This window comes from Schistocerca gregaria, chromosome X (genome assembly GCF_023897955.1).
Source record: "Schistocerca gregaria isolate iqSchGreg1 chromosome X, iqSchGreg1.2, whole genome shotgun sequence".
NCBI lineage: Eukaryota > Metazoa > Arthropoda > Insecta > Orthoptera > Acrididae > Schistocerca > Schistocerca gregaria.
Window position 1 is genome coordinate 345137067 of NC_064931.1, and position 24343 is coordinate 345161409.

The window sequence follows — 24343 nt, forward strand, 5'->3', positions numbered from 1 at the left end:
TTTGTTTCTGACTATAGTTCCCTGATCTCCAACTACCTCCCTTCGTTCGAAAGCGAAGTCACATTCGTGAAATTACTTTAGGTGACGGTCCACTGGCATTTGCGTCCTGGCGCTGTGCCTAACCAGCTTCTGTCCTGCCAGTACTATTCCATGTTACTGAGATAATGCATCACTTTTATTCATATTAGCCCGAGCTCCGGCCACTTCTGGCGCACTAGTGCTTCACTTGCCAATCACGTATTTAGTTCACTGGTAACCAAACGAGCTGGGCGGCTTTTTGCTTCTTCCTGTATCAGTACAGGGTGTTTACACTCTGTTTTATCCGAAACAGTTTGTCTTTAGGATATCATGGTCGTGCTTCTCTGACCAGCGTCCAGAGTGATAGTTGTCAACGAAAAGACTTCTGCGGTTTGCAATACTTGACTATTAAAGAAAGAATTAGGCACCACTAGAATTTTTAGCTGTCAACAGCCAAAACTTCCTCTAAACGGTATTCTGACTATGAGCCAGCACCTTTTGCAACACATTTTATCAAATATTTTAGGCACCTTCAGTAGTCAACTATTTTCTGTTCGTGTCCACTGGCTCTTCAGTTAGCATGTGTGGAATTATAATCGCGAAACTTCTCTCTATAAACGCCTGCAATGATCTTATTGTTGCACTTGATCGTGCTACCACTCTAATTTTTAGAGTGAGTTGCGGAGAGAAGTGCTGCCGTTCAGAGTGGCAGGAGGAGAGGGAATAAACTTCGTCCCTAAAGTAGTGTTACCAATGAAGAGAAAAATGCAAACGTAATGAACACTTACATGTTTCATGTAGAACGTGAAATTATCGAGTAAGGAAGTAGATTCGTATAATGGTAGGAACTGCATTATAAAAAAAGTTTTAACAAAATTTCGAAGTAACGAAGGTTGAACATAGTCTTTGCTATTAATATGCAGAAGAGTTCCTAGACTGCAAAGGCTGGTGGTTGCTTACTGGGGACTATGGAACCGGCGAGTAAACAGTCATCAGCACTGTGCATTTACAGAGGTTGAAACACCGTGACAAATGCATGCTTGAACATATGCTAGCCAAGCAGGCAGGCTGCGCTGTTCTATTTGAACACAAACGCTACCCGTGCAATTTTCCTCAATATGTGGTCAGAACAGTGTTTTGTGTGTTATGCACTATACCGGAGCTAAGTGAATTCGAACGTGGGCAAATCGATGGCGCTCGAATGGTGAGTGCTTCTGTAACTAATCTAGTCGAAGTATTTGGTTTGTTAAGAGGCACTGTATCAAAGATTTGTAATGCACACAAGAAAAGCGGAAAAAACATCATCTGATAAGTCACAACACGGACGGACCCATGTGTTGAGTGTTCGTGAAGAAAAGTAAGAGGACGACGGGCTGCAGAAATCGCTGCAGAATTGAATGTCGCACTCGCGAACCTTGTCAGTACAGAAACAAAGTGAGCTCGTAAGCAGAGAATTTCAGGGCGAGCTGGAATTTCAATCATGGACTGTGCGGCTGGTCCCGACGTAGGTTAGAATCCTCCCTCGGGCTTGTGTGTGTGTGTGTGTGTGTGTGTGTGTGTGTGTGTGTGTGTGTGTGTGTGTGTCCTTAGTATAATTTAGGTTAAGTAGCGTGTAAGCTTAGGGACTGATGACCTTAGCAGTTACGTCCCATAAGATTTCACACACATTTGAACATTTTTTTTTTAATTTCAAAACCGCTCATGAGCGATAGAAGTGCTCGTAACAGGAAAACCTGGACAATGGAACAATAGGAGAAAGTAATTAGATTGGATGAGTCTTGTTTGATACTGTTTTTAAGTTCTGGCAGAGTTCACGTCCCAAAAGTGAAATATGGTGGGGGTTCGGTGATGATGATTTGGGCACCCATATCATGGTATTCCATGGGCCCCATGGCTCCTCTGCTAGGTCGCTTTACTTCCAAAGATTGTGACCATTTTCGCTGATCAGTTCATTCTCATCGTACATCATTTGTTCCACAATGATGATGCTGTGTTCAGAGACGACAGGGCACCTTCTCACACACCTCACATTATCCAGGACTGGTTTTCTGAGCAAAAGGATGAATTGTCGCATCTGCCCTGACCACCAGATCTAAATATGATCTAGTTTGGAGAGACTGGTGCGTGATTTCTATCCATCGTTACCTGAACTTGCCACTAATCTGGGGGGAAGAGTGGTAGGATTTCCTACGCCTATTAGGTGTGGTTGTATGCTACATACGTTGTTTCCATATTTTTATCCACTCGTCTACTTGTGAAGTAAAATGGCCTGAATGCGGTATGGGATTCTTCCAGTGCTTTCTCCATTGTGTTACTTTCTTCGCGCAGTTCTTCACGCAACGGATTGATATGTCCATGTAGAACGAAACACGCGATGATTTGTGCAATCGCCATAAATCATCCCTCACAGTAGACAGAAGATTCTAAAAGAATATTCGATGCACAAATAATGACTAGACGTAGAACTACGGTATATTTGATTATTTTTTCCTGGAGGTGACTATCACTTTACTGTCCTGGAAAATACCTTGGGCTCAACTGGACACTGACTGTAGGGCCTTCCCATTCTAAAGTCTTGACTTACACAAGTTGCAGTTATATCATCTATGAAATTAGTTACAGTGTAACTAATATTATAAATTAAATTAATATTGTATAAAATGAACGTCAGTTGCCCTTATCGCACTTCTAAGGGATAAATCCACAATTACTTTTGTGTCTGTGGACATAAAGTTTTATATTGTGCAAACTAATAGGTCCTCACTTCTTACTTACATCTGGTTATATATCCAAAACAAACATATATTCTTTTGTGTCAATACATTACTGAAGCAAAATCTTTTCGAAAGTAGGAAAGAACCAAATCTACTTGGTTATTTTGTTTACTGCTAATAGGATATTTGTGTGAAGAGCAATCTTTGTTAAACACTATCTTTGTTTTGGGACCCGTGTCAATGAGCATTGAGAAGACGGCTTCCTTAAAATTAGGACACGATATTTGAACTCTGAATGTACACACATCAAAAAAAGTTTTGTATCACCCCAATTCCCAGAACTCCTGAAGGTAAACGTTGATTGTGGATACTGTATCACAGACACAGTCCCTTTGACTGGTCAGAGATGTCACTAAACCCGCCCAAAGATGTAAACAACCATGCATGAACAGCGCCTATTAGACGGAGTGGGTCAGAGAGCCGATCAGTACCAGTTATTCCACCAGGAAGGAGGTACACGGCTCGTGTTGTCTGTAGTTCAACCATGCCTAGACGGTCAATACCGCGGTTCGATCGCGTACGCATTGTTACTTTGTGCCAGGAAGGGCTCTCAACAAGAAAAGTGTCCAGGTGTCTCGGAATGAACCAAAGCAATGTTGTTCAGACATGTAGGAGATACAGAGAGACAGGAAATGTCGATGACCTGCCTCGCTCAGGCCTCCCAAGGGCTGCTACTACTACAGTGGATGACTGCTATCTACGGATTATGGCTCTGAGGAACCCGGACCGCAACGCCACCATGTTGAATAATGTATTCTTGCAGCCACAGGACGTCGTGTTACGACCCAATCTGTGCGCAATAGGCTGCATGATTCGCAACTTTACTCCCGACGTCCATGACGAGGTCCATCTTTGCAACCACGGCGCCATGCAGCGGGGTACAGATGGGCACAACATGCCGAATGGACCGCTCAGGACTGGCATTACGTTCTCTTCACCGATGAGTGTCGCATATGCCTTCAACCAGACAGTAGTCGAAGACCTGTTTGGAGGCAACCTGGTCAGGCTGAACACCTTACACACACTGTCCAGCGAGTGCAGCAAGGTGGACATTCCCTGCTGTTTTGGGGTGGCATTATGTGGGGCCGACGTACGCCGCTGGTGGTCGTGGAAGGCGCCGTAACGGCTGCACGATACGTGAATAGAATCCTCCGACCGATAGTGCAAACACATCGGCAGCATATTGGCGAGGCATTCATCTTCTTGGACGAGAATTCGTGCCCCCATCATGCACATCTTGTGAATGACTTCCTTCAGGATAACGACATCGCTCGACTAGAGTGGCCAGCGTGTTCTCCAGACATGAACCCTATCGAACGTGCCTGGGATAGATTGAAAAGGTCTGTTCATGGACGCTGCTACCCCTTTCTGTGAAAGAATATGACCTGGCCTCCCTTTCTCTTGTATAAAGTATTTTTCTGTTCAGTAAAGAATATTTCGAGTGGCGCTAAAACCCTGATATAAACTTCGACTGCTCACGGATGATCCCAGCTTTTCTTCTATCCCCTTAGTACTGATACAAATACCGCTCATTTTAGCGGTGCGGCAGTTTTATATGAAGCAGGATTACTTGATTATCTCCATTTGAGAAACATTTAGAAACTGAGTCTCTTTCTTGTTTTTGCCACTCCTCGTTAAGTATTTGACCAATAATTTGTTTGCCGCAGGCAACCTTAACGTATGACCAAAATTTCTCGGTGTTTTGTCCGTGGTCATGAGATAAGGTTTTGCTTCGGTAGTCTTGGAGATGAGTTTAGATTAACACCCACCTGTCCGAATCTCAACTCTTTTCATTGTGATAATAGTGAAGAGGGCACTGTTTCTCAAGAAGCTTCTTACTATACTTTTTATATCATGTGAGGATGTCAACCATTTTTAATTGCTCTGCAGGCTACACGTTTTATGCAGTGTTTTAACAGCTATTTATCGGAAGACTAGGCACAGACCACTACATTTCCAAAGCCAAAATTAAGCAGTTCAATTTCTCATGTTTCATATGCTACACGACCTCCTGCCAGAGTAAATACGAAATTTGTACACGTTCGTTTTTCTGGTTTTCTAGTCCTTCGGCCTCTTCGTAATCATGATTACGACATCTTCGTCATTGTCACGGATCCTACTTTCAGTGCGAATAGAATATCCTCTAAGGCATCGGATTACTTCGTCTAGTAATTTTTCATTGTTAATGGTTTCGCAAACGGTCCTCTATACGTACAAAAAATACGGAAACACCAAAAACACAACACATTACCATATCTAACACCGTGTATGAAAACTGGTGGCATTCGAAATAGCTAAAACTCGTCGCGGAATGGATAAATGCAGCTCCTGTATCATTTTCGAAGGAATCTTATACCATTTTTGCTGCAGGTTAGTGGCAAATTCATGTAACGTTGAAGGTGGATGGAGATCACACACCCTTCTTTGCAGAGTAAACCATGAATGCTCAGTATTGAGATCTGGTAATTGCGATGGTCGGGGAGATACAATAATTCATCCTGGTGCTCACAAAAATAGTCTTGGACGATGCGAGCTATGTGAACAAGTGCCCTGTCTTCTTGGAACACAGCATCACCATTGGGGATCAGATATCTTGAAGTAATGCGACCTTGTGAGGTACCCATGGAACCCATAGCACACTATGGTTTCCCAAATCACCACCGAATGTCCGCCGTGTTTCAAACAGTTTGAAGCACTGTACAGGAAGACCCATCCGACCGAATGACACACTTCCATTGCTCCACAGTCCAGGTTTTATGGCTACGGCACCACGTTTTGTTATTGCGGGCATTTCTTTCACTGATGAGTGGTTTTGAAATTCCAGCTCGCCTTGCAATTCTATGCTTCTGGGTGTGTCTTCCTGTTTTTGGTGGTGTGAGGGTTGGGAGTGCGACATTCAGTACTGCAGTGACTCTTGCAACTGTCGTTAGAGCAGTTTCGACATCGTTCACTGTCTACTGCACAGAAGGCTGTTCTGACCGCGATTGACACTTGCAACGTCACGAGGGCATTGCTGAGTTCAAATACAACAGTGTAACCTGAGGGCTTGGCTAGCAGCAGATGAACTTACCTATAACTTGATTTTACTGTTATTTCTCTTTTGCAACCTTTCGTTTAGAACCTCCGCTTTTAAATTCCTCTTCATTTTAATGGCGATTAATGTTCTTTTTACAGCGGTACGCAGCGATAGGTATACTTCCGTTACTTTACTGGTATTAGCTTGCAATGACAGGTACAATACTGTTTAATGCGCTACGATGATGGCATTTGCTTATATTTTGAATTTCCCGCGAAAACGCCTTCGTTGACATTACGACGTCACGAGTCAGTACCCAGTTTGTCAGGCGCTATGGACGTTAAGATAATCTTGTAAGTTACCCGTAGTATCGAGTCAACGAATAATGTTACTTGAAAATAGTTTTCCCTAGCTTCAGCAGCTCCAGAAATCGGGGTTCCGCATTATGTAACTCATTTTAGACTTCTAAAATTCCTTTAGTATGCATCCAAAAGTCTTAGCGATTGTGCCAGCTTAAATATTACGTGTTTGATTGGGCGAAAAAATAAATTTGACGAGAGGGGACAGAGGTTTGTGACGTGAATCTTATCTGCTGTCCATTGAAAAATTCAGGTGAATAATCAAAAGATGTGGAGGTAATTACTTCGTGTGGGCTTGGTTTTAAATTTTTGTGGTGCGGCCCCTATGCAGGTTAGCCTGCGGCCTGCCTGTCAAGATTTTCTCGGAGCCCTTCAGTTATTTGGCTGTCGGTATGGGCAACATAACTTTTCATAACTTGGCTCCCCTTGATAGTTAAGTTACTCCAAACGCTTTCGAACGAGTGAGTAATCTCTCCCTCAGCAAACTTGACATTTGAGACTAGTTAATCTCCAATGCTTTATACCCTGTCCTCCAATAAAAATCTGAGATCTCACTGCTGCCAGTTTCTGAGTTTAGGCAGCTCTCGGAACCGCATATGACGTGAGCTCCTCTCTTATTAGGAACTGTTTAACTCTGGTACGTTTTTTGCCAAAGTTTACACAACGTTTCGTTGATACATCTGCCCACATACTAGGCAAGCCACCGTATGTTGCCTGACGAAAGTTTACCTTCTATCACTACTAGTCATTTCCTTCCCTCTTCGATTCGCAAACAAAGCAAGAGAAAAACGACTGTTTATATGCCTCCGAAAAATCCTCCGTAGGAACTTTAATGTATCTTCGTGATCCTAACGCGAAATGGACGTTCTGCAGTCAGCTTCAAACACCGGTTCCCAAAATTTTCTCAGTAGTATTCCCTCCAAGGATTCACATTTGAGTTCACGCAGCATCTCCAAATACTCCCGTTTTGATCGAACCTAGTAGTAGCAAATCTAGCAGCCCGCCTTTGAACTGTTTCGATACCTTACTTAATCCGACCGGGTGAAGAGCAGTACTCAAGAATGGGTCGCATTAGTGTTCTGTGCACCGTCTCCTTCATAGACCAGTTAATTTCCTAAAACTCTCCCAATAAATCCAAGTCGACTATTTGCCTTCCCTACTGCGTCCTCAAGTGCTCTTTCCATTTCAAATAGTTTTGCAATGTTAGGCCTAGATGGTTAATAAACGTGACTGTGTCAAGCAACACAACACGAGCACTTATTCGAACATTACAGAATTGTTCTTCCTATGCATCTGCATTAACTTAATTTTTTCTACCTTTAGAGCAAGCTACTATTCATCGCACCAACTAGAAATTCTGCTGTCACCTTGTATCCTCACACTCAACGACGACACCTTCCAGCACACGAAGGCATCGTCAGCAAACAGTCGCAGATTGTTGCTCACTGAGATCGTTGATGTACATAGAGAATAAGAGCGGCTCTGTCACATTTCCCTGCGGTACTCCTAACGAAAATGTTGTATATGATTAACACTCGCCTTTGGGAGCAACATAATGGGTTCTTTTACTTTAAAAAAATCTACGAACCACTCACATATCTGGGAACCTATTGTGTATTTTCGTACCTTCGTTGAGTCTACAGTGGGGCTCTATGTGAAACGCTTACCGGAAATCTAACAATATGGAAACTGCGTGTTAACTGCGTGTTGACCTTCATCCATGTATCGCAGAATATTATGCGAGAAAAGGACAAGCTGAGTTTCCCACGAGTGAAAACATATTTTCTGAACCGTAGGTAGCAGTTCTTGGGATTGATTGTGTAGCTACAGTCATTCATACGGGACTGAGAATTTTACAGAAGAAAACTTTTTTTGTTGCACGCCGTCAGCTACAGTAATGCTCCACATTCAGTGACTAATGCTCCCCTTACTATTTCGGAGTACCATATGGAGAAATTCTAGTCACTACCTATGTTCTCACAGGAACGCTAAATCTACGACCAGGACGTTACACTCGACTTGAAACCAGATTCTGCGACCTATGATTAATATCTTGTTTCTCGTCGAAATGCCTCGACAAAGACAGCTCATTTCAAGTGTCACTGGCTAGTACCTAGTATGACCTCTTGTCCGAGGCAACAGAAATCCCTTGTTTTCCGAAGTTTGCAAGTGGTTGCAATAGATACCCCCCTCTGGCGGTTGGAACTGCTTCTTCAAAAAATTGCAACTGGACGCCATCTTGACATTCTCCAATAGTAAAACTGTCACTGGGTTCCCTGTCAGTTTCAGGTAGCACTTCATAGTTGTTAAGAGGGATGGGAACAGCACACACAGATGCCACTGACGCGCCATCGTGTTGGCTGGCAACTCGCAAAGGAGTCGCTTCGGAAAACAGCCATGGTCAAGGCGGTCTTGCAGAATTTTGAGTTTCATCCTTTGGAAATGTCCGTTACCTGAAAATGAAAATACGCTCTTCTAATATGTCAAATAGTATTTGCAAATGGATATGTTTCAGTACGTGTGGCCGTAGTGGGTTAATTCACGATGTGTTTCAAAATGATGCTGAAAAACTTCAAGGTATTTGCCCACCGTCAGTTCGATCACCTGCCTCAAAGTACGAGACTGTGCTGAAGAGTAATACTTCCGAATTTTTAATTTGAATATTTCTCAACATAGTCACCCTGGTGACGAACACATTTCCCCAAACGAAAAACCAGTTTATTAATACTGTAACTTTAGAATCTTTGACTTTTTTGGCGGAGTCACAGCCTCACCTCTGCTTGCACCATTTCATCACTGTCAAAGTGAAATCGTAGAACGCGTTCTCAAAGTTTTGGAAATAAATGAAAATCAAATGGGGCCAAGTCAGGATTGTAAGGATGGTGATCGATGACAGTGAACTGAAGACACCAGATTGTTGCAGATGTCGCAGCGCTTGTGTATGATCCGGCATTGTCATGCTGAAAAAGAGGGTTCTCCATTTGTGGACGAACTCTTAGAATTCGAAACTCTGTTACAGCATGCTGTTTCTCACGCATCGACATAGTTCGTTATACCGCCATATTAACGCGCTACAATTCGGAGGCCTCTAGCAGCAAAGGGCTGCAAATTCGCAGATATGAAAAATAAACATGTAGAATGTTAATAACGTTTGTATTGTTTAAAAATCTTTGAGTTTTCACGTAAAAAATTCGGAGCCATTATTTTTCAGCACGCTCTCGTAGCTGGACTTCTTGCCAGGACATTCGAAGTTGGAACACCATCATTAATTTTTCTTCTCCTTTTAGCATTAGCATGAGTAATAGCACTTATTTCTTCAAACTGTTGTCTTTCCGAGCACAGTAGGAATGACGAAATCTTCAAACGTGTTTTGTTACTTTGAATCTCGAATTAATTGCCGCATTGCCAAGTGACGACGATAACTGTAACTTCGGCTGTGACGGCACACTAGTAAGGTCGATCCCATATTTTAACCACTCTGTATCATCGTTGGATGAGGTTTCAGAGTTTGAATTCCGTTTCGTAACTTGTTTCTCCAGGCACAGTATGGATTTTGAAACTCGCTTTATATTCCCTTAGCTGATATTACATGGAACATGAGATTGACCGCAAGCGACTCCATTTCATGCCAGGTCGAGAAAATAAATTTTCCTGAAAGTTTACAGTTAAGGACTGAAAAATAGACTTCAATATGATCATAAGCTAACTAGTTCACAGTACCATTCATTTATGACATTAAAGCATAACAGCTGAAGTTAAGAACGGCGTAGCCGACGCGGTGGCCGAGAGGTTCCAGGCGCTTCAGTCCGGAACCGCGCGACTGCTATGGTCGCAGGTTCGAATCGTTCCTCGGGCATGGATGTGTGTGATGTCCTTAGGTTAGTTAGGTTTAAGTACTTCTAAGTCTAGGGGACTGATGACCTCAGATGTTAAGTCTCACAGTGCTCAGAGCCATTTGAACCATTTAAGAACGGCGTACGAATGCCCACAGTGATGTGACATGAAACGATCATATCAGCTCTGCTGTAGGCAAAGAAAGAAACAGCTTCGATTTACTAGAAGCTCGCAGAAAACGGTAACAACTTTGAAAGCATTTCCTAGTTCGTTTTTTTTTTACTGGAATACGTTTTAGTATGACGTTTTAGGAAAGACTAAAAGGGTGGTCATCGCTTTGTTCAAAACATTACACCTTATTTCAGAAACAGTGAACAGATTAAATTTCTAAGACATTTAAAGAAAGGGAAGTCCTTTTTGCGTTGCCTTTTCACATTTCTTTTCCGTTCATGAAAACCCAAGTACGTACGTACGTCGACGATGGAATCTTTGGAATTCCCCTCTTCCCTCATAAGTATACTGTCGGTGATACTTCTTACTGATTTCTTTGGAATACCATACGCAGTACTACCGCAAAGCCAGTAGTGGCTTCCTTTATTCGATTGCACGCAGCACGCAGCGCGCAGGCGCCCAGCTCTTGCTGGCAGTGGACCAAGCGAGCGGGCAAGACACTGTAGCACGCTCGCAATTAACGTCAGGACGTAACGCACTTCCGCGCTCTTAAGTAAAACGTAAAAACACTCTTTTATATACTCATATTGATATGAAACCGGTTAAGGTACGTGTCGGCAGTCACTGCGTCTGAAAGAGCATTTTATTTTTGCGCCTGAGGTTGCATTCCCCCCCCCCCCCCCCCCCCCCTCCCCTCAGGTAACTGTATACCGTGCACGACATCGCTATCAGGCGCAGGTATTTTGATTGTATTTGTCTCCTGTTGACAGACGGAATGTGGGAATCATAAATCTTTGCATGTCTCTCTGTGCGACAATGATGATAACTTCAAAAGAGGACTATGGAAAGTAGTAATGGCTTAAATTCTTTACAGAAACAAGAACCTCACAACTGTTAAAGGAAAGTAAGAGGTCTCTTCGATGCCCTGGATCCAGAACTCTCTCTCTCTCTCTCTCTCTCTCTCTCTCTCTCTCTCTCTCTCTCTCTCTCTCTCTCTCTCTGTGTGTGTGTGTGTGTGTGTGTGTGTGTGTGTGTGTGTGTGTGTGTGTGTGTGTGGGGGGGGGGGGGGGGGGGGGGGGGCAGTCCAGTGTAGTAGAGGACGTTATCAGTACGAAGAGTGGCCAAATTTGCTGATACAGCTCCTAGTCGAACTTGGCACTGCACGGCGGATTCGGAAGACCACAGCACGCCGCGCACTGTCGGCGGTATTTCGTGCGTTCAAATGGTTCAAATGGCTCTGAGCACTATGAGACTTAACATCTGTGGTCATCAGTCCCCTAGAACTTAGAACTACTTAAACCTAACTAACCTAAGGACTTCACACACATCCATGCCCGAGGCAGGATTCGAACCTGCGACCGTAGCAGTCACGCGGTTCCGGACTGAGCGCCTTAACCGCGAGACCACCGCGGCCGGCTTTCGTGCGTTATTCCTGATCAAGTGTATGTGACTCCTACCTAATAGTCATTTTGAATATGGGGTTGTTCGTTGACTGCAAAGATTTTTAACGTTCCACAGAGGTAAATAAACAGAAAGACTATGAAATTGTGGTTGGTGGGTGCGATAAACATGGAGGGGAAAAAATGGGGCGGCGAGAAAGACTGCGGTGACTTAGGTCCGATTACACATCTCGGTAATGGAAAAAGTGGAAGAAAATGGCTAACGCTCTTCGTATCATTCAGTATTCTCGAAATATCTTTTGCTATCTTTCCTAGAGGGCGTTCCCATTTTCGGCAACTAACTTGCGGAAGATGCGGTTTGACTGAGGTTCCTACAGGTCTGTCTTCGAAAGTACTTCAGGAGCAACAGTTGCGAAGGAACTCCTGCATTACCTTAGCCAGACGCTGAATGAGCACGAAAGGCAGCAGTCACGGAAACAGCGTTCGGCCGGCTACTTCCGTGATGTCAGATCGCGGCAAGCCCAAGGGTCTTCATTACGAACTTATTGCATGATCCCCAGCAGACGTTCAAATCACTCACCTTTATTAGAGACTAGATATCCTCGCTTTATTAAATACACTCGAGCTTTAATACTGTCAGTTCTCGTAGGTTAAACTGCTGACTCGTGTCGCCGATTGATCATTTCGTGTAAGCACCTTCACTCATTTCAGTATGTAAAACATATTTATAAAGCATTTTTCTTTTGTAAGAATTATTTCGAACTCTTGTTAAGAGGCCTGTAGATGCTTGCAATAAGTGAAAAAAGTAAACTCACGAATAGCGCTCGGAGCAGTTGGAATCCTATTAAAAAAATAGTTGAAAATTACTGACACGGACATAAGCTTTAACGTATGCTTGTTGGTAGGTTCATAGCATCAATAATTTTTCGATTTGCGGGGAACGTTAAACGAGGAATTCAAGTTTGCAGTTAAGGAAAGAGTAAACTGTAGTTTAGCAGGCTGTATGGCAAATAAAAGCAGATAGTAGAAGTGTGTCAGTAGTTGATTAGATCGTCAGGTAGATATGATGGTAGATTTTAATTTTCGTCATCCATTTGCTTAACTTTTTTTGTGCTGGCATGTCCACGAGATAAACTTCACAAGAAGCTTTCTCGTGTGGAAGGAAAAATGTTTTTCTGCCTTAAGTTAGGTTGTTCCGATCTGTCTTTATAGGTTCTAATTACGTTTACATCGCAGTAATTGAATAACAGATTTTCTGTTTTCTTTAGATCAGTGCTGCAATTACATGTTTGAATTATTCCCCTTTGTAAAAGACTGCAACTGATGTTTCAGAATATGGGCATAAAGGACGAATTCCATCAAAAGGCTATACTGGTGTGTATTGATGAACTGTGCCGGTCGCAAGAACAGGAACCTACTGTGGCCGAAGAAGAGCGTGGTGGCACTCCTCACAGACTGCGGGAACACAGCTTCTCTAGCCTGGAACGCTGTGACAAATGCAATCGTTACCTTCGTGGGCTGGTGCACCAGGGTCTCCTGTGCCAGGACTGTGGATTTGTTGCTCATCGCACATGCCGAGCCACTGGATTGGGCTCGTGTCTATCCGCTTCACCCGCATCGTCTTCTGCATCGAGACCTCGCTTCTGTTCATTGTTCGGTGTGCCTCTTTGTGTTTCTGAACGACCTGGTCCCCCTGCAGTCGTCGTGAAATGTGTTGATGAACTAGAACGCCGAGCGCGCCTCGTCTACAATTTGGACCTGTACAAAATGTACCGTTCATCACCCAGTGCTGATAGGGTTGCTGAACTACGACAAAAGATTGATGACGGTAATATATTATTCCTGCTTCGAGATAATTTCAGGCATTTTTACTAGAATGTGAGGTGTTTTGAAAGAGTGAAATTTTGTTTTCTTTTATGTACTGAATGAATAATTAAGTGTACAAGTAATATGGGAATTATTTCCTCTTTTGTGACTGTAAAAAGTCTTATTTGGACCAGACACATTTAATTTTATTAAGTGTCTTCAGTAGTCAGTTTTTTTGTTCCTATATTATTCTTAACTGCAATGTGTATAGAATAATGCATGGGAATAATGTAAGAGCCAAAAACCAACCACTGAAGATACATAAAGCAAAAAATGTGTAGTACACCCCCCAGGGGGCCCACAGTCCCTTTTCTGGGTATGTGTGTGGCGTGCATGGGGCTCTGAGCTACTGCAGCCTCCTTCCTTTTTCCAGACTGCATTACTGCCCCTGTTCCTCTCCTTCCCTGTCCTTGCTCCTTTCCCTCCTGGTGGACTTCTTTATATAGACCTGGCTATCCTCCCGGCTTTGTTTTGGTATGTGCTATTGTTTAGTTTGCTGTTTCCATCTCCTTTTCGGCTTTTTAGGTACCCTTGGGGTTTGACCGCCATTTCCAATGTTTTCCATTCAGTATGATTCGTTTGGGGATGAACTCCTAACCGAGTTTCTATGGTGCCATGGTGCAGACTCCTCTCCCCCTCCCCTCCCCTCCCCTCCCCTCCCTTCCCCTCCCTTTACCCCCTTGCACCCTGGCCCCCTTCCTGGTAGGTCACCAGCACGGTAGCCAGTCAGTGTGGTGGAGCTGTTAAGTACCTATTTGGCTGAGCCCCCTGACAACACAAGGATCACACTGCTAGTACCTGAGCTGTTAACACCTCGTGTATGCCAAGAAGTCAATGCTCATCACTTTGGCGCATCAGAACTCCCAGCAATGGCCACTGTGCCAGACGGCCCTTCCTGTGGCTAGGTGGCGCCCATGGGACGAGCCCCTGGTCGGAGTGGGTGGTACTAAGGCGGACGCCTTGCACATGAAACAAAAAGAGCTTCAACATCCTGGCCATTATGTGGCCGTCTCTAAGAGTGATAGAAGACATGACACTCCTTTTTCTGATCCTTCAGCCTTCCCCTCCCTGGCCACCTCCTGGGAAGAGGTTAGCGATCGCCGGCTTGGGTTGAAACCTTTCCCTCGGAGCCTGGTTTGTACCAGGACAGATGGCGTAAGTTTGGCCACGACCAAGCCTCTGTTATTCATGGAGACAATTTAAGATAAGTATGGCAAAGTGGAATCCGTGAGTAAAATGTGGTCTGGTTCTTTGCTCATAAAGACATCTCCTGCTGCCCAGTCTGAAGCCCTGCGTGCCTGTAACTATCTCGGTGACATACCAGTCTCTGTCACACCCAACAAATCTTTGAAGTCAGTACAGGGCATCATTTTCGATCGGGATCTTATTCTCCAAACTGACGAGGAGCTCCGTGCAAACCTCTAGTGGCAAGGAGTCCGATTTATCTGCTGTGTACAGCAAGGCCCTAAAAACAATCGCACTGATACAGGTGCCTTTATCCTGGCCTTCGAGGGGGATACCCTCCCAGAGAAAGTAAAGGTGATGGTGTATCAGTGTGATGTAAAACCTTACATTCTGCCACCGATGAGATGCTTATGGTTTGGACGCATGTCTTCCCGCTGCACCAAAGATCGCCTCTGTGGTGACTGTGGGTGCCTCCTCCATGAAGGGAGTGCCTGTGCTCCCCCACCTGTGTGCATAGATTGTAATGCGTAGCATCCTCCACGCTTGCCAGCATGCCTGGTGTTTGTGAAAGAACAACGGATTCAAGAGTACAAGACCTTAGATTGACTTGCCTACACCGAGGCTTGTCGAAAGTATGACTGGTTCCATCCCGCGCCTATAGCTTCTACTTTTGCTTCAGTTACATCCATTCCCCCTCCTACCCCTTCCTCTTCCCATCCCCGCCCTATTCCCCCCAAACCTTCCAACTCGACCTCACTCTCACACTCCCGTACCCCTCCCCATCAGTACCCATACCCACCCCTTCAGGTGCTGTTCCCCCTCCCCCACCAGAGAAGCACTCCCCTTCTTCAGCAGCCACTGGTAATGGAGCTCCCTCCCAGGACCCCTGTTCCTGGCACCCCCCTGAAAGGCGATCTGCAACTCCACATTGGCTGCGCGACCCGTGGCCAGTGGGCACCAAGATTGCAAGGTGTAATTCCATGCCTAACCTCACTAAAGTCTGCTCTTCTCTTTGTTCACTAGAGAAGAAGCAGAAACACAAGAACAAGGGCAAGGCCTCTCCAGTACTCCCTGAGGTGCTGTCTCCCCTCCTCCAGCCAATGAACAGTCTGACCCTACCTATATGGACATTACCCATCCTTATCAGTGACAGATGGTGACTCGGCGGCGTGACTGGCTCCAGTCCACTCTCTTCCCATTTGGACTTCAGCTTTAGAATCCACCAGTGGAATTGTAATGGCTATTTGTGTCACCTCCTGGAGCTGCAGCCCCCTCGTTTCCTCCTACTCTGCTGCTGGCATTGCTCTTCAGGAGACCTATTTTGCCAGTTCTTACTCACCCACCCTTTGTGGGTTCCACGCTTCCTGTCGAAACCAAATTGGCCCCTTGTGTTTGCACCTTGGTCTACAAGGACACTGTTAGTAAATGGGTTCCCCTCTATACCACTCTGGAAGCAATTGCTGTCAGGGTCCATCTGGTCATTCCAATCATGATCTGTAATCTCTACCTCCCACCTGACAGGCCGCCCACATCCGTTGGCCTAATCACCCTTCTTCGACAACTCCATTCCTGCTTCTAGGGGACTTAAATTCCCACAGCCCTCTTTGGGATATTCACACAACTACTGCCCTGGGCATGACAGTCGAAGGTGTTCTGGCAGGGCTTGACCTCTGTCTCCTAAATACCAGTGCTTCCACAAACTTTAGTGTGGCACACAGCACTTTCTCTGCCATTGACCTCTCCATCTGCAGTCCCGGCCTTCTTCCCTCCATTCAGTGGGGTGTCCATGATGACTTATGTGACGGCGATCATTACCCAATTGTTTTGACCTTCCTTCAGTATATCTCGCCCTGTCATCCTCCCAGGTGGGCCTTCTCTAAAGCTGTTTGGGTTCCTTCTCCTCTGTTACCATCCCCCCCTGTCCTACCATACAGTAGTATTGATGAGTCTGCACAGACTTCGACTGCCACCATTCTTTCCACAGCCGTTTCAGCCATCCCTTTTTCCTTGGGTTCACCCTGTCGGAAGATGGTCCCTTGGTGGACTCCAGAAATTGCTGTGGCCATGAAAGACCGCTGCCGTGCTGGTCAATGCTTCAAGCGGCACCCTTCTACTGCTCACCTTCTGGTCTTTAATTGGGCCCGTTACCTCATCAAATTTCAGAAATGGATTTGCTGGGAACGATATGTGGCTACCATAGGACCACACACCCCCTCTTCACAAGTCTGGGTGAAACTCAGGCGAATTTTTGGCCATTGTCTTCCCACCAACATTCAGGAATTTCTGCACATGGTGTTGTCCTTACCCATCCGGACTTTGTCGCAGAGCATTTCGCTCAACACTTTGCCCAAGCCTCTGCATCGACTCACTATCTGGCCGTGCTCCTCCTCCTGAAAGAGTGCTCAGGACGACTATATTTGTCTTTCGTTTCTCACTGCTTGGAGCCTTATAATGCCCCATTTAGCAAGTGGGAATTCGACAGTGCTCTCGCCCTTTGTCCCGACACGGCTCCTGGACCAGATTAGATACACAACCAAATGCTCCAACACTTATCGGTGACTGGCCACCGTCGTATACTGACTCTTTTCAACCGTCTGTGGAGTGAGGGGGTCTTTCCTATCCAGTGGCAGGAAAGCATTGTTATTCCAGTGTTAAAGCCTGGGAAGCCCCCTCTTCAGTTGGATAGCTACTGTCCAGTTAGCCTTGCCAACACCCTCTGCAAGCTCGTTGATTGCCTGGTGAGTCGGCACCTGTTTTTGATCCTTGAATCCTGTGACCTTTTGTCATCGACTCAAGGTGGTTTTTGATGTGGCCACTCTACAGTGGATAACTTTGTCTACCTGGAGTCTGTTATCTGGTCAGCTTTTGCCCCTCAGCAACACTTTGTTGCAGTCTTCTTTGACCTGCATAAAGCCTACGACACCACCTGGCACCACCACATCCTCACCACCCTTCACGAATGTGGCCTTCATGGCACTTTGCCTGTTTTTATCTTTCAGGGTCCAAGTTGGTTCCTCGTACAGCACTTCCCATCAGCAAGAAAATGGGGCTCCAAGGGTTCCCTGCTGAGTGTCCCTCTCTTTCTCATCGCCATTAATGGACTGGTGGTGGCTGCTGGGCCGACAGTGTCCTGCTCTTTGTATGCTGATAATTTTTATATCTATGTTGCTTCCTCTGTCATGGGCACTGCAGAATGCTGTCTACAGGGGGCAATCTACCTCACGCAATCTTGGGCTCTCTCCCACGGCTTTCAGTTTTCGGTGGCAAGTCATGTGTCATGCATTTCTGCCTTCACCATGCAGTCCACCCCATTCAGACCTGTTCCTTGACGGCCAATCCCTCGAGGTGGTGGACACCCATCGCTTCTTGTTCTGGTCTTTGATGCACAGTTGACACGGCTCATCTTTGCCAGCTGAGGAGGATGTGCTGGTTACATCTCAGTGTTTTTAGATGTCTGTGCAGTACCACCAGGGGTGCAGATTGCTCTGTTCTCCTGTGATTGTACAAAGTGCTGGTCCAGTCTTGTTTAGACTACGGGAGTCCTGTGTATGTTTCTGAGTCACCTTCGATATTGCAGATACTAGATCCCATCCACCATTGTGGGTTATGACTTGCGACTGTTGCCTTCTGTACTAACCACGTGATTAGTCCTTTCACAGAGGCGGGGATTCCACCACTGCGAGTTTTGCACCAACAACAGCTGATACCTCATGCGCTCCACAGTCGCTGCACCTCAAAGCACCCTAATTATGGTCTCCTTTATCCAGACACGGGGATCAACCTCCCATGGCGGCGGCCACGATGTGGGCTTACCATGGCTGCCCGCATTCAGTCGCTCTTTTCTGAACTCCAGCACTTTCCTTTACTGCCTCTTTTCTCTGCTCACGCATGTACCCCTCCTTGGTGCGTCCCTCGGCCACAGCTCTGTCTTGATCTCTCCATCAATTCAAAGGACTCTGTTCCTCTGGAGGCCCTTCGCCACCAATTCTACTGCCTCCTCAATTCATTCCAGGGTTCAGAAATGATTTATACTGATGGCTCCATGGTTGCTGGTCACACTGGTTATGCTTACACCTGTGCGAGGCACATGGAACTTCGTTCCTTGCCAGATTTCTGTAGTGTTTTTACTACAGAATTTGTAGCCATATTGCATGCACTGGACCACGTCTGCTTCTGCGCAGGACTGTCCTTCACTATCTGTAGTGACTCCTTGAGCAGTTTGCTATCGGCCAGTGCTTCCCTCGCCACACGTTGGTCATAGCTATCTACGACTCCCTTTCTCTCCTTGATCAATGTCGATGCCCAGTGGTTTTCATTTGGATCCCAGGCCATGTCTGGATCCCTGGCAATGAACTTGCCGATTGACTGGCTAAATTGGCTACTAACTTGCCGTCGACATTCCGGAAAGAGACCTTCAATTGACATTATGTCATCAGGTTTTGGGACTTTGGAAATGTAGAATGGCACACTCTTTCTTCGCCGAACAAGCACAGGGCAGTAAAGGATTCTACAACTATGTGGCAGTACTCCTTATGGGCCTCTTGTAAAGCCTCTGTCGTCCTTTGCTGGCTACGCATCGGCCATACTTGGCTGACTCATGTCATGATTATCTCCTCCATCGTGAGGAGACCCCCCCACCCCTCTCTGTTGTTGTGGTTCACCTCTTACTGTGGACTGTCCCGACTTAGATCCCCTGCGACAGATTTTTAGCTTTCCTGACTCTCTACCACTGACAATGGCTCAGTGGCTGAACTAGTTTTACGATTTCTTTGTGATGGAGGTTTTTATTGCTTTATTTAAGGGTGGGACCTTCAACCTTATCGGTGGGTGGAGGGAATGGCAGGCCGTCTTGCTCCCCCCTTCACCCCGATTGGACTGGCTTCAACTGGGCTTGGTGGTTCACCCCACTCCCACCCTCTGCCTTCCCATTCCTTTATTTATGGGGTCTGTTTTATCTTGAGTGTCTATCTTGTCTACCTGTGCTTCTTCCTTCATGCCACTGTGATTAGTCACTTTCTTTCTCTCCTCTCTTCTTCCGCCTTCTTCCTTCCTCCTATGTCAATAATTTGTAATTTTATGGCCATTATAGTTCCCTCTTAGTGTGAGGTTTTGTTGGTTTTAGTTATTCCAAGGTGGGAGGGACTGATGACCGCGTAGTTTGGTCCCTTCTCCAATCCAACCAACCAATGTGTAGTCCAAATAAAATTTTTTACTCTCACAAAAGACTGACGAACTCCCATATTACTTGTAAAATTGTGACTACACAGGAGTGTTTGAAGAAAAAGGAATAAAAACTCAACATGAGTAATTAAAGTGATATTGCCTTCCTTTGTATACCAGTCTAAATGTAATTTTACTCATGACAATGTGTTCAGAATTCTCTCATGTATGGCTTTCAGTGTGTTTTGGCTCTTTTTTTTGTGCACAGAAAACTTTGTTTACTTATTCTCTCTCTCTCTCTCTCTCTCTCTCTCTCTCTCTCTCTCTCTCTCTCTCTCTCTCTCTCTCTCTCACACACACACACACACACACACACACACACACACACACACACACACACACACACACAAAATTGGTAAAATGTAGTTCTTAAATATTATGTTCTGTACTTCATTTCAGAAGGCATTATTCTTTTCTCCAGATATCCATGGTGTGGATTGGTCATCGTATGAACCAAACTGTATTGCAAGCATCTTGAAAAAGTTTCTTAGAGAACTTCCAGATCCTATTATACCTGTCCAGTGGTATGACAGATTTCTGGAAGCATCCCGTAAGTACTTTATCTAAAATCTGATGTCCAAATGAGCAACACGTTCATTATCAGATGTGCATAAGCATGTTTATTATATATTAATTCATTCCAAATAGGAATATTCAATGTGACAGTGTTACTGTTGAACATCAGCATGGTTAGATAAGTATACCTGGTCTGGGTTCCACATTGGTGGAGCAAAAATTATGCAAGTGCATATTTGCTATAACCGTGCAGGTTACATCCAGATCAGAATCCTATTAATTGATGTAATCAGATTTCACACAAGTTAAAATCCTGACATTTCTGCTTCAACTAATTTTATGAAACACAAAAAGTAGTTTTCCTTAGGAAATGCACTCTGGGCATCTAACTTTTTTGTTAGCTTCTTAGCAGATAATCATTTATGTGCTTTTTTAAGTGTATGTCATGTTCTCTGTAAATTCCTGCTTTTGTATCAACCCAACATTTGCAGAAGCCTTTAGCCATTATGGCTAAAATGATAACAATACAATTGTTTAAATGATGTATCAAACATGTTGTAAAACACATTGTGTAACATTGCCTAAATTGTGCGTTTGACCAAATTTGAGGGGAAAATTGTGATGAGCATAACTTTCCAATTTAAAATTAGTTTAACAAAACACTTATTAGATTTTTGATTTGTATAATAATGTTTGTGTTATTAGAAATAATTGTAAATAATAGAGGCTGTAGGTATCATGGTTTTAAATTAAGATCCAATTTTCATGTAGTAAAATCTTGGGAACTTCACAGTTTTTATCTCTCCACCAATAACATAATAGATTAAGTGGACATCATTTGCATAAATATCTCAATTTGATTTTAAAAGTGTGCTGCACCTAAGATAATTTATTATGCATAACATTAAGAATGAGTTTTGTAGATAAAGTGACATGAAAGTATACATTGTGATTTAAACAAATTGTCACCTGTGATCTGAGCCTTTCCCAGCATATACACTGCTTTCTAGGTTCGTGGGTGTGTCATATTCCTACAGGAGGTAGTATTGGTCAAAACTAGGTCCTATGTTTAAACGTCCAGAAACCCAATACCTGTTAAGATATGGGCCAATCTGTCACTTCATTCCTGTGTGTCTGTTACATACACTATAAGCAGTGCTGCATATGGTTACCACACATTGTCACACACCCTTCAGTCCTTCTTCACACTGAATTGTACAGTCTTTCAAATATACGTGGCTCCTTTTGAATAGTCAGATGCATTGATCACACATTATCAGGGGACTGGACACACACCAGTGCCTTTAAATTTCCACAAAGCTAGAAATCCAATGGATTCAGGTCTAGTGAATAGGGAGAGGCCACATTACTGTATCATCTTAACAAGCATCGTGCATGAAATGTGACGGTGAGGTCCTGTCACGTGATCTGTGGAAAATTAGTAAACCACATTGGTTGTCTTTATTCAAGGGTAATGGTAATCAATAGCACTCGTAATTAATTATGCAAAAATCAGTGATATGCAGCACCTGTTACGTAAAATAGGTGGCCCTTTGAGCTGTCACTGACAATTCCTGCCCATACAATGATTCAGAGATGATCCTGATCCCTCACCTTCAGGATTTGATCTGCTCACATGTGCTTATTATGGTAATTTACAATGCCATCTCATGTGAATCCTGCCTCATCTGTAAATAAAATACGAGTAACGGATCTTCAATGGAATACACCTCAATAGGTATTGGTTTCTAGGCATATCATGAAAGGAACTTTTCTTCTAGTTTGGACCAGTACTACCTCCCACAGAAATAGGAGACACCCTTTTTATGCCCTGGGATTGATTTGGAGCTCTCCTGTAGAGTTGTGTATTATAAATGCAATAACTGTTTGATGTGCATTCAGATTTATGGTATTTTAGCAAATTATTTGGATTCAGAAAATCATTTGTCTTGTGAAGAAGGCCCAAATCTTGTACTGGAGATGATAGCAGGAAAATAATGTTTTTTGTAGATCTGTGTTTACTAAATTGTAGGAACAAGTACAAAATTCTTGGTGAATAAAGAATTTTTTGTAATGTGTGTTATTTTAACTGTCTGCTTACAGGAATCAGGAGTGATGAACAGTGTGCTGCAACTCTTTGTCACCTTGCAGCTGAACTACCAGAACATCACAAGGCAACTTTAAATTTCCTAATGGCACATTTCTGTAGACTCTGTCAAATGCAGCATGCAAGAGGATTCAGGGAGCCACCTACAGTGTTAATTCAGGTCTTGTGTCATATCTTCTTGCGTCCGCCGTGGGAAAGGATAATGTAATTAAAAAATTGCAGTTAGACAATTATTTGGCCTAGAGAACAGGTTTTGTGTGTCTATATGTATTGTGTTAATTTTGATTCCATTATTTACTCTTGTTATTTCAGACAAGTTGTTTACAACACAGAGTCTCATATACGTATTATGGAACTGTTACTGCTAAACGGGAAATGGGGGGAGAAACTGCCAGAATTTGCATCTGCACCAACACTCCCTCCAAGGAAGGTTTCAAGACCCCATCTTCCAGCTGTGGAACTGGAGACAGAGAAGGAGAAAACTGTATCAGATTCTCCTCCCAGCCTCCAAGAAGCGGAATGGTACTGGGGTGATATTACAAGGTATGCGAGTGGTTGTTGCATGATAAAACTGGAGTTCATTTTGAATGTGTGCTACACTCTAGTGTAGATATTGTACAACTGTGCAGTTAACTCTTACATTAATATGTCAAAAAATAATTATTTCTTCAAAAGTTTTCATCTTATTACTTTTATTTTATTTTTGGCCTACATTTTCACTTTTTTTCAGGGAGGAGGTGAATGAAATACTCAAGGATACACCCGATGGGACATTTCTTGTACGAAATGCGTCCAGCAAAGGTGGTGAATACACTCTGACATTGCGGAAGGATGGTACGAGCAAGTTGATTAAAATCAGCCATCGAAATGGAAAATATGGTTTCTCAGAGCCTTTCAAATTTTCCTCTGTTGTGGAATTGGTTAATTTTTATCGGAATGTTTCTCTTGCTCAATATAATGCCACACTAGACATTAAGTTGCAGTATCCTGCCTCCAAATTCCAGCAGGTATTTGTTTCATGCTTTACTGATAAAGAAAAAAAAACATTAGCCTTTTGTCTGTTATTTTTTAGTGAAAAATAATTTGCTGATTGAAGGTTGCACTGTGTTACAGGAAGATGAAATATCAAGTACAACTGATGTTCAGAAGGTGGCTCAGAAACTGAGGGAAATATACAGGGAATATTCTGTGACAACGAAAACATATGAAGTTCTTTCAGATGACTTCATTCGAACAAATCAGGAAATACAGTTAAAAGTACAAGCTCAGGAAGCATTTGTGGAAGCTATATCAATGTTTGAAGAACAGATTAAACTGCAAGAAAGATTCCAAAAAGAAGCGCAACCTCATGAAATTAAGTCTCTTCTTGCAAATTCCGAAATTTTAAAACAGAGATTAAAGTCACTCATAGAGAGTAAGAAACAACTTGATGACAATATGAAGCAACAAGTTGCTTATAGTCGCACCTTGGACAGGGAGATGAATTCTCTGAAAGCTGAAATAATTCAGCTTCGTAGGCAGGAACAACGTCACTTGAAGTAAGTGAAATGAAGACCTGACTGTATATTGAGATGATGTGAATGTGAAATAGTTACTAAAGTGTGTAATTTGTGTTTTCTCAGGTGGCTAAATGCCCATGGAGTTAAGCCCCACCAGATAAAAAATATATTATCAGATGAAGCTGGAACATCGTCAGGACTAGGGCAGATCGAGATAGATGGTGATCTTGAGTCTCTGCCTCATCAAGATGAGAGTACCTGGCTTTTGCGTGACTGTTCGCGTGATGATGCAGAGCAGCTGTTGAAAGGGCGGCCAGATGGAACGTTCCTTGTTCGACCGAGCCGCACAGGGCAGTATGCCCTTTCCATAACGTAAGT

At 43.9% G+C, this 24343-nt stretch overlaps 1 protein-coding gene across 3 annotated transcripts in view; it reads left to right on the forward strand.

Annotated features, from left to right (window-relative positions):
- Positions 1-24343, forward strand: part of LOC126299541 (phosphatidylinositol 3-kinase regulatory subunit alpha) — a 290562-nt gene that overhangs the window by 254902 nt on the left and 11317 nt on the right. For all 3 annotated transcript variants that reach the window (XM_049991535.1, XM_049991534.1, XM_049991533.1), the window contains 7 exons: positions 12905-13400; positions 20265-20393; positions 22463-22670; positions 22779-23009; positions 23197-23473; positions 23580-24004; positions 24089-24337. In XM_049991535.1, coding sequence (XP_049847492.1) covers positions 12905-13400; positions 20265-20393; positions 22463-22670; positions 22779-23009; positions 23197-23473; positions 23580-24004; positions 24089-24337 — 2015 coding nt within the window. The remainder of the gene's footprint in view (positions 1-12904; positions 13401-20264; positions 20394-22462; positions 22671-22778; positions 23010-23196; positions 23474-23579; positions 24005-24088; positions 24338-24343) is intronic.